At 53.5% G+C, this 10,427-nt stretch overlaps 1 protein-coding gene across 1 annotated transcript; it reads right to left on the bottom strand.

Moving 5' to 3' along the window:
* Nucleotides 1-636: 636 nt before the first annotated feature.
* MORN3 (MORN repeat containing 3) lies at nt 637-9,914 on the bottom strand. The gene is made up of 6 exons (XM_075534639.1): nt 9,724-9,914; nt 6,752-6,909; nt 4,320-4,479; nt 1,232-1,416; nt 930-1,091; nt 637-657 (listed from the first exon to the last, which is right to left on the bottom strand). Exons 1-6 carry the CDS (start codon nt 9,866-9,868, stop codon nt 637-639), a joined length of 831 nt encoding a protein of 276 aa, XP_075390754.1. The 5' UTR covers nt 9,869-9,914.
* Nucleotides 9,915-10,427: the final 513 nt, after the last annotated feature.

The raw sequence follows: 10,427 nt of genomic DNA, 5'->3' as shown, positions 1-10,427 counted from the left end.
ACAGCTGAGCCAGCTGGCGCCTTGTGCTGGGGGCCGCCCCCAGACTAGTACAGCAGGGGCAGTTGGTCCTGCCTGGCTCCACCTTAGAGTCACCACGCAGACTTGACCACAGCCTGGGCCTTACCCCATGGGCGTGGCTCCTGGGCGCCCCATCTGAGCTCCCATGTGATTTCCAGACCAGCGGCCCGTGTCATATCCTGTTCCAGATCAGGTTTAATCTAAATTCTTACTGACAGAGCTCCTGGGAGGGGGGTGGGGGGAACACAGTTCTGTCCCTCTTTGGGTGACTGTCCTTTCTGTAAATCCGTAGCGCCCTGGGAACCTTCTCCCTCTTCTCCACCCAGCACCCCTGCTGGAGCACCCCAACTCCCTGCCTCAGCCTGCTGCCCTGCTGACATATCTGCCTCTCTCTTTTATTCTCAGGCACTTAGGGAAAGATGTTGGGGGTAAAGGCTGTGAGGGGCAAGGGAAGCCCCGCTCCCCTATAGGCACCCCCACAGGCAAATAAGAATCCAGTTCCAGGAGGAGTGAGGTGCTCTCTGCAGGTGCCAAGGGTGTGTCGGGAGCCGCCGCCACTCTCCCCAGGGTGAGCCGCACTGGTCTGAGCAGTTTGGTGACATGTGCTTGGGTTTCACCTCAAAGGCTGAGCTCAGCATTCTGTGGGAGGCAGGGGGACAGAGGGAAGCTCAAATTTGTCCTGTGCTGTGCCAGGACCCTCCCTCACAGTCCCACTCATCCCCACCCAGGACAGGCCAAAGCAGACACCCAGACTTATAGTCCAAGGCGAATCCCAGTGAGCCCAGGGTGCAAATGGGGGTTGGGGGGCAACTTTGGGCAGAATTGAAATGAACTGGAAATGGGATGTGAAGGAAGGAACCACAAGGGGCCAGCTGGACTCCAGAAGGCAAGGACTCTATGGTACTGCCCACCTTCACCTGGCCTCCGTCTTCTCCCTTCTCCTCCTTCTCCTCTTCCTCCTTTTTTTCCTCCTCCTCCTTTGTCTCCTCTTCCTCCTCCTCCTCCTCTTCTGCAGTTGACTTGAACCTGTCCATGGCTTCCTTCAGCACATTGTCAGGGTCTAGGATTGTGATCTGGAGGGCAGCAGGGAGGAGGGGGCATTGGGAAGCTCAGTGAGCACACGGCTTGCTTGCCTCTTTCCTGCTGAGGGGGTAGGCTGGGTCCTGGTGCCCATCTCTCTGGAGGTAGCTGCAGGGAGGTAGGGGCTGCCCACCTTAGGAATAGGGAACTGGGTGGGCTCAGGGGCCTCATCACGGCCAAAGTCGATCATGGTACCACACTTGGCTATGTCATCCACCCAGAAGCCTTCGAACAGCTGGCCATGGTCCAGATAGAAGAATCGCCCGGTCCCGTTCTTCATGCCTCTCTGCCAATAACCCTCGTAGCGGTTTCCGTTCTCTGGGGGAAAGGAGAGGAGCGAGTGGATGGTGGGCACATCAAACAAGGATGGACCCTCCACACTGCCCACCAGACAGCCAGAAGGCAGAACATCAGGGATGACTAGCCTGAGCTGTGCTGGGTGAAGCTGGGACCACTGGTATTTAAGTCGTAGAGCTCTGGGCTACCAGCAACTTCCAGAATCAGACCTGGTCATGTCTCACCTCCAGCACTTACCTAAACTTGGACAAGCAACTCTTTTAGCGTGAGGTTTCCCATCTGCCAAATAGAAAACTTCTGGAAAGAAGAGGCAGCCCGTTCTCCCGCACTTGCTTTGTGCTTGGATCCAAGCTGCATGCCTGGCCTGGCTTCACCCTCACAAACAATTCCATGACGGGCGGGCTGTGGACGCCATTGGGCAGATGGAGCTTAGGAGTTTAACTGGCTTGCTCAAAGGTCCCAGAGCCAGGAAGCGGCAACGGCAGAGCTTGAAATGGAGACCTGCTTGTCCCAGGAGCCTGACCCCCTACTAAGCACTAAGTGGTGGGCGTGACAAAAGCCCAACAGAGCCTTCTCAGCTCAGATACTGGCTAGCTGTGTGACCTTGGGAAGGTCATCTAAACGTTCTCTCTTTTATAAAAGGGAGGATAGTAGCACCCAGCATGTAGATTTGTGAAGATTAGAGCCATCAGTGCTCGGAGGGCATGGAAAGAGTGTATTCCGTGTTGCAGCCCAGCCAGTCTGATGTCACAGGAGCCCTGGGGTCACAGCAGGTTACAAGTTGGGCTGCTTCACCCTAAAGTCAGCACTTTGAAACCACCAGCTGCTCTCAAGGAAAAAAGATGAGGTTTCTATGCAACTAAAGAATTACAACCTCAGGGACGCCCGGGATCCAATAGAGTTGCAATAGTTTGCAATCAACTTGATGGCAGTAAGTTTGGGTTGAGTTTAGCATATGTCACAACACCCCAGTCCTGTCAGTGCACTATGAATGTGCCACTGACCATATGTAAAAGAGCGAACACGTCCGTGTGCCCATGACATCTTATTTACACATGGGCAAGGGGGTTTGACTTTGGAGTGACAGAAATATGTTGGGACTCAACAAGAGTTGTGTAACATTGTGAACATACCAAATTTTTTCCTTTGAGATAGTTTTTATGTTTTGTGAATTTCACTTATATAGGTTATTTTTTTAGAACAACAACTCTATCTACAAAAACAAGTATCCTCCTGAATCTGGCCGAAGACCATAGTTTGCCAAGCTCTGTTCTAAGTACAGGCCAGCAATGTTTGCACTGAGTACTTACTCTCTGGTAGGTACCACACTAAGTACTTTGCAAACTGAACCACCAGGCTACCCTTCTCAGAAGGGTCCTGTTAAAAGGTCTTGGATAGAGTGGGGGGACAATATGGGATAGAACTCAAACTCATAAGACCCCAGGCTTATTGGTCAGAGAGACAGTGGAACTCCCAAGACTATGGCCCTTGCCCCTCATCTGGAACTGAACTCAGCTCCAAGTTCGAAGAAGCAAGCCTTTACCATCCAAAGGACAACCTTGACCCAAGGACAAAAGTCAGGGGGCTGGGACAGAAGGGAGAATGGAAAAGGGAGACCTAAGAAGTAGAAAATCACATTGCCATGGGATAAGGAATTGCCATGGAAAAGTTCATCAGAATGGTATGAAATGTCGACTGTGAGATTCTGATATACCTTATATCTTCACCTAATTTACAATAAGTTTTTATAATCAATAAATATCAACTGAACCTTTACAATAATCCTCCAAGAATTTAAGTTATTTTTATCCTTATCCAGGGGCTGAGGAAAGGAGCCTGGGTGGCCCAGTAATTGCACACCGGGCTGGGAGCCACAAGGTCCGCAGTTTGAAACCACCAGCCCCTCAGAGGGAAGAAAGATGGGCTTTCTACTCCCGTAAACACTTACAGTCTCGGAAACTCACAGGGGCAGTTCTAGCCGGTCCTATAGAGTTGCTCTGAGTTGACGTCAGCTAGATCACAGTGAGTTCTGGTTTTAGTTATAGATGGGGGAACGAAGGCACAGGGGGGTTTCAGCAAATGGCCCAAGGTCCAGCAAGTAATCAGCGCTCCAGGCAGGATTTGAATCTAATAGCTTCGGCATAGTGGATTCCCTACTACTAACTACAAAGTCAGAAGGTCGAACCTACTGTCCCCTCCTCAGGAGAGAGATGAGACGTCTGCGCCCATAAAGATTTACAGCCTGAGAAACCCACAGGGGTAGGTAGGTCTTCTCCGTCCTATAGGGTCGCTATGAGTCTGAATGGACTCCAGGGCAGTGGGTGGGTTTAAGGAATCTTGACAGTGCTGTGGGCTGCTAACCATAAGGTAAGCTGTTCAAACCCACCTTGGGGCAAAGATGAGGTGGTCTGCACACATGACATTAACAGACTCAGAAACCATGTCTCGGATCGCCATGAGTCGGAATGGACCCGGTGGCAGTGGTTTCTGTTTTGCTTTTAAATCAGCCTAAACTAGCCCCTGTCTCCCAACCTTTTAGCCACTGCTCCAGCACACCTTCCTGTTTTCTAGTCTCACCACTTTCAATCTCACCAGGCTGTGTGACCCTGGGCAAGTGTCTTAACCTCTCTGTGCCTCAATGTGTAAAGTGTAGAGGCTAAGAGTACTGATGTACAGCTGTGATGAGGCTAGTGTAGGCTGTCTATAGTTTGTGAACTTACAGAAGACAGTAAGAAACCGTCTTGCTTTATGTGTTGCTAGTCTCCCCTATTAGTGGAGGGCAGGGATCCTGTCCTCTTATCCCACCTTTGATAGCCAAACATGCTGGGTGGGCAACCCCATTTGTTCATTAAAGAGAATGGTCTTGTGGGGCTTAGCCAGGGAGGGGGTGGGGGTGGGAAGGGCCTGGGAGGGCGGGCACTCACTCAGCCGCAGCATGCCCTCCCCGTGGTACTTGTCCTTCAGCCACTGGCCCTCGTAGATGTCGCCGTTGCTGAAGTACATGCGGCCCCACCCGCTGCGCTGGTTTCCACACCACTCACCCTCGTAGTACTCCTTTGGTCCGAAAAACTGGATCCCATAGCCCTGTAAGCACCAAAGTATCCCGGTTTGTGGCCCGGCACGGCTCCTGGGACCACTGAGACAGACCCCAGCCTCCTCGCAGGAACCCCAGCCAGACACCCGGGATTCTCCCCGGCTTCTTTCCTCAGGGGCCCTCTCCAAGCCCATACTCTGTCCCTTCCTCTCCAGCCTTTCTTCTTTCTTCCCTCCTCACGAGTCCCTCGGCCTCCAAGCTTACGGCCCCCAGCATCCACAGGCGGAGTGGTGGTGGAGTCATTAAAACACCTGCCTGATTACCCTCAACGCCGATTATGACTCAGTTACACGCACAGGGAGTCCCCAGATGGTGCTAAAGGTTCACTTTCTCAACTGTGAACGCAAACGTTGAGGTTCTAGTCTGCCCAGAGGTGCCTCGCAAGAAAGACCTGGTGATCTACATCGAAAACATCTGCACTGAAAACCTTGGGTCACAGCTCCCTGAGACATACAGGAGGTCACCATAAGTTGGAATCAACTCAAAGTATTTTTTGGTGGGGAGGGGTGCACAGGAAGGAGGTAACAGACCCCTCAGAAAATCACAAAAAAAAACAGCCAGGCACTTTCTCCCTAGAAAAAGAAACACAAACAGTACCCAGCTCTGGGGATTCCTGGAGCTCTGCAGACCACGCCTGTGGAACTGGGGACTGGCAGCCCGAGGTTACTCCTCAAAATCCTGCCTGTCACCCCAGGGGGCATGCACCTGACTCTGTCCCGCAGCCGCCTGCCCCTGCTGCGTCTGCATCCAGTCACTCTCCCCTTTTCTCCATCACTCCGAGCCACTTTGGAGCTCATTTCCTATAGGGAATCTGCCCTGAATCTTCTATACTTCTGTACTCAGTCGGCCCCTGAAAGCATTCATCCTAGCGCCATAAATGAGAGGCTTACTTTGAAATCTCTCTCCACAACTGGGAGTGGAACCCAACTCACAGCGACCCTATAGGACAGAGTAGAACTACCCCATGGGGTTTCCTAGTGGCGTGGTCGGGGAAACTGGACTGCCGATGGCAAGGTGGCCGGTTCAAACCCACCACACATTCCTCAGGACAAAGATGAGACTGGTCTGCTTCTATAAGATGTGCAAAGCCTCAGAGAACCTACAGAGCAGCGGTTCTCAACCAGTAGGTTTCGACCCCTTTGGGGGTCAAAGGACCCTTTCATAGGGGTCACCGATCCATAACAGTAGCAAAATGACAGCGATGAAGTAGCAACGAAAATAATTTTATGGTTGGGGGGTGGTCACCACCACGAGGAACCATATGGAAGGGTGGCGGCATGAGGAAGGTTGAGAACCGCTGGACTGGAGGGTTGCTCTGTGGGAATCGGCTCGAGGGCAGTGGGTCTTTAATCTCTAGGCGAGCAGATCTCTCCCAGAGGAGCTGGTGGGCTCACACTGCTGACCCATTGGATTAGCTGCTCAGCGCTGCTTTTGAAAGCCTGGGCCCTGCTGCTTACCAGCCGGTGGCCCCTGCCCAGGCCGGTCACCTCTCTGAGTTTGTTTCCCCATTGGCAAAATGGGAATGGTGATGATGATCCTGATGTTCTGAGAATTGAAAGTTCCAGGTTGACCACCCAACCATAGTTGCTCAGGAAATGTTGACAAATCTCTCTCTCTACTGACTAGAGTGTTTGTTTCCTGATTATAACCTACTTATCCATATGGAAAGGTATATTGTTGTTATCTCTTTCCCTGGGCACGTGGCGGGAGTTCATTCAAGTTTGGGAGAGCAATTTGAGGAAGTCTTGTCTTCCGTTTGGGTGTTTGTAGGGTGAGGCCACCCCTCTGCTTGGCTTCTACCCCTTAGGACACTGCCTGCCCCTTCCTCCCTCATCCTGTAGCCAAGTGTGGGGCCTCTACCTTCTTGTCCCCACTTTTCCTACCCTCTTTTAATGAAGCCTAAGGGAGAGGTGGGACTTCTCAGAAAGGCATGCTTGGGAAAAGAAAGCCAGGAAGCGTGGGAGGAGACGGATGGGGAGACTTTGCCCTACATGGACCCACACGCAGGCGGGTAGGCTGCTGGTGGCCCAAGGGTGTCATGGCTCCAGCCGGCCTGCTGCTCTTGCTTCCTGTTTCCTGGGTTTTGTTGTGAGAGGCCTTGGCAACACCCCACCCCTTCCTTCTCCCACCTACCACCCCACCCACCTCCCTCAGATATCCTGCCCTTGATTCATAGTGTGTGTGTGTGTGTGTGTGTGTGTGTGTGTGTGTGTGTGCGCACGCACACACACACCATCCAGGGCACCATGGGAAACCACTCACCGATTTCTTGTTGCCTGACCACCATCCCGAGTAAACCCTCCTGAACTTCCCTGTGTCTGGGTCAGGAATGCTGAGGGTGCCATAGCCATCGCGTTTCCCAAGCTTCCAGTCCCCTTCGTAGATGGTACCTTTCTTCTTCCAGATCTGTGTCCCTTTTCCTAAGGACACACAGATGGGCCAGGGCTACAAACACAGCTGCCAGGGCATGGAGGGAGGATGTCTACCCAGTCCTCAGGGGTCTCTCCTACTGATTAGATGACTCTCCAGGGGTGGCGTAGGGTCTGTGTTTCTAGACAGTCCCCCCCTACCCTAGCACCCACAAAAACCTCAAGAAAGTTCTCTCCAAGTCTGTGCTCTGAAGGCAGGATGGCCCTCGAGGGGGCCTCCAAAGAGCTCTAGAACGCTTCATAAGGGTGGGCAGGTTTGGAGAGGGCTTTGGAAGGGGCACGGCAGCCAGTCTCTGAGGCCATGCAGTCCAATTCCAAAGCCAGTCCCCTTCTGGGAAGGAAGCATGAGAGTGAATGGAAGAGTGCATGAGTGTGAAAGCAAACTGTCAGCTTCAGAAGCCTCCACCCACCCTGCGGTGGGCCCAGGGCTGGGTGGAGCTTCCTGTCCACTTCTGCCTTCCTGAGCACATTTCCAGCACCAGGCGTTGGCAGGACCAGGGGTAGCAGAAGTCAAAGCGTTCTAGCTTCCTGGTCAGCGTACTGGAAGCATCCACCCTCTCCCAAATGGTGCCCAATAGCCAGGACAATGAAACCCCAGGGGCCTCCACCAGCAGGGTTTGTGTCCCCATGGGTGGAAGATATCCTTGACTTGTGCCTCCCAGAAACTTCCTCTGGCTGTGCATACGACCCCAAGAAGAGGTTTTCTGTGACTCCCCCATGGTGGGGCCGAGTCAGGCTTCACTGACAGCTCTGGCAACGTCTCCACCATCCACGGCCAGTCGATTCTACCCCAAGCCACTCAAAACCAAACTCACTGCCAGTTCTGACCCACGGCAACCCCCTAGGACAAGGTAGAGCCCTTCCAAGTTCTCCGAAGCTGGAACTCTTCCTGGGAGCACAAAGCCTCCTCTTTTCCCCTCGGAACAGCTGGTGGTTTCAAACTGCTGGCCCTGCGGTCAGCAGCCCACACTGTTGCCCACTCTGCCACAAGGGCTCCCACGCCCACTCACAGAGGTGGGCATAGGACGCAGGCTGGGCCAGTCAGAACCCTTTCCTGGGATTTTTAGGAGTTAGCTGAGCCCAATCAAAATCAAACTCACTGCTGATTAGTGGATTCTGGCTCACGGCCACCTCTGACAGCAGTGGTTCTCTACCTTCCTAACCCTGCGACCCTTTCGTACAGTTCCTCGTGTGGTGGTGACCCCCCAACCGTAAAATTATTTTCGTTGCTACTTCATCACTGTCATTGTGCTACTGTAATGAATCGGGCGACCCCTGTGAAAGGGTCCTTTGATTCCCAAAGGGTCTTGACCCACAGATTGAGAACTGCTGTTTTACAGGGTTTTTGAGACCATCTAGGAGCAGAGAGTCTGGTTTTTCTCCCACAGAGTGAGTGGTTGGTGTGTTTGAACTACTGACCTTCCTGTTAGTAGCCCAACCCCGAGCCCACAGTGCCACTAGCATTCCTTCGAGTTGATGAGGATGTGGAAAAATTGGAGCTCGCATAAGTCCCAGTATATGTAAAACGGTACAACTGCCAAGGAAAACAGGCTGACAGGTTGTCAAAAGACAACGCGTGGAGCTCCTGTGTGGTTGGGTGCCATGTGGCCGGTGGGTCTGAAGCTCTAATCTTCAGTTAGCAGCCAAGCATTACTCATTAAATCACCCATCACTGGGCTCCGTGTGAGCCAGACCTTCAACTTCTAGCCATATCCCCGAGAGAACTGGGGGATATAGGGGGACACAGGCGCCACACAGAAACAAGGCTTGAGGCGCTAGTTCAGCCCATACTTCTGATCACAGATGAGGAAGCAGAGACCAGAGAAGGGAAATGGCTTCCTGAGAGCCACACGGCTTCTCAGCAGTAGGTATCTTGAAGCACAGGCGGAGAGCTCAGAGCAGCCACACAAAGTCTCGCTTTTAGGTGAATGCTGAGGGTGGTGGTTGTGCCAAATGGTGGGTCGGGTCAGCTTTGGTAGGCTGCCACGTTCTACCCGCAGAGAACATTCCAGAAGTTTCCTTTCCGGACCAGGTTCTGGGCTGCACTCTTGATAGATTCCAGCTCTTTAATCCCTACAAACAGACATTTTCTCCAACTTCAAACGCACAGCAAGCAACCCCGTGGGTTTCTAAGACTGTCACTGGTGATGAGAGAGAAAGCCAGTTTTCTCCCGAGAAGTTGCTGGGGGGGGGGGGTTCAAACTGCCGACCCTGCGTACTGCAGCCCAATGGGTAACCACTCCCCACCAGGGCTCCCTACTTACAGGTATGGAAACTGAGGCTCAGTTGTCATGATTTGGTCAAGCACTCTAATCCTGGATTGTGGAGTACAAAGAATGTAAACAAGCAAGGTAGGAAAGGGGCGTGGTTAAGAGCAGGGAGTCTGGAATCGCAAGATTAGAGTATGAAGTCCTGCCACAGTTTGGGAATAAATGTTTGTCCTCTGGACTAGGTTGCATGGCAGACCTCCTCGCCCCCTGCTGGTCAAGTTCAGAGCGCAGCTCGGTCCAGAAGCCCATGTACTTCTGGGGGTCTCCCACACCTCCTACCGGTGAGACTTTTGAGTGCACGCTCTTCAGAGCATGGGGCCCAATTGGAAGATCAGAGGGTGGTTTCTGGGGAAGCAGCTGCCTCCTGATTCTGCCAAGGTCGCAAGTCTCAGTAGGTGGGCTGAGCTGGGGCCCTGCCCCAGGCTCCTTTCTAGGGGCCTTGTATACCCCCTGGCCAAAGTGACTCTTGCTGAGACAAAGTTTGGAGAGGTGGCCACATGCTACTTTCTGGGGCCCGGCACCCCTCCCCACTCACCATGCCTCATGTTGTCCTTCCACTCGCCCACGTAGCAGTCACCGTTGACCGCATACACCTGGTGTCGCAGCCCGTTCTTCTGGGCCTTCTGGTCCCACTCCTTCCACAGGGACTGCACCTTCTGCGGGCACTTGGTGATGGGCATGCTGCTGGCTGCTTGGATGGGACCAGAGGAGCCGGCTGGAGGTTGGGGACATCAGGGACTCTGTGCACCCTGTCCAGGATTCCAGGACCATGGGTCACGGGGGTGTTCGGAGCCCCAGGGGCAGATGAGCAGCCCCCAGAGGAGAATTTTCTTGCTGGACTTGACCCCTCAGTGATCTCCTCCTGCCACTCCCCCCGCCCCCAGGGGTCTGATGGCACAATCCCTTGGGAGCCCCCTGGAAGGCAGGGGGTTTGTGATGACATTAAGGAAAATCTGCCCCAGGTGGGGGTGACTAGCACTAGGCTTGGGAACCATCATCACCCCCCCCACCCTGGGAACCACCACCACCCACCACCCTCCCGAGGGAGGGGCCAGGCTGTGGGGAGTACTAGGATCCACTCCAGGCCTCTAGGTGATGTTGGGACACTAGGAAGCTGACACAACCCACAGGGACACCCCCAGCACCCAGCACTTTGCTCCTACACCAGCTGTTTGGTAGAAGGGATAGTGGTGGAGCTCAGGGGCTGATTTGCAGACGATTATGATCCCAGACTTTCTG

The sequence above is a fragment of the Tenrec ecaudatus genome, chromosome 16 (genome assembly GCF_050624435.1).
Source record: "Tenrec ecaudatus isolate mTenEca1 chromosome 16, mTenEca1.hap1, whole genome shotgun sequence".
NCBI lineage: Eukaryota > Metazoa > Chordata > Mammalia > Afrosoricida > Tenrecidae > Tenrec > Tenrec ecaudatus.
Note: the sequence above shows the minus strand (reverse complement) of the source record. Positions and strands in the feature narration are given on the sequence as shown.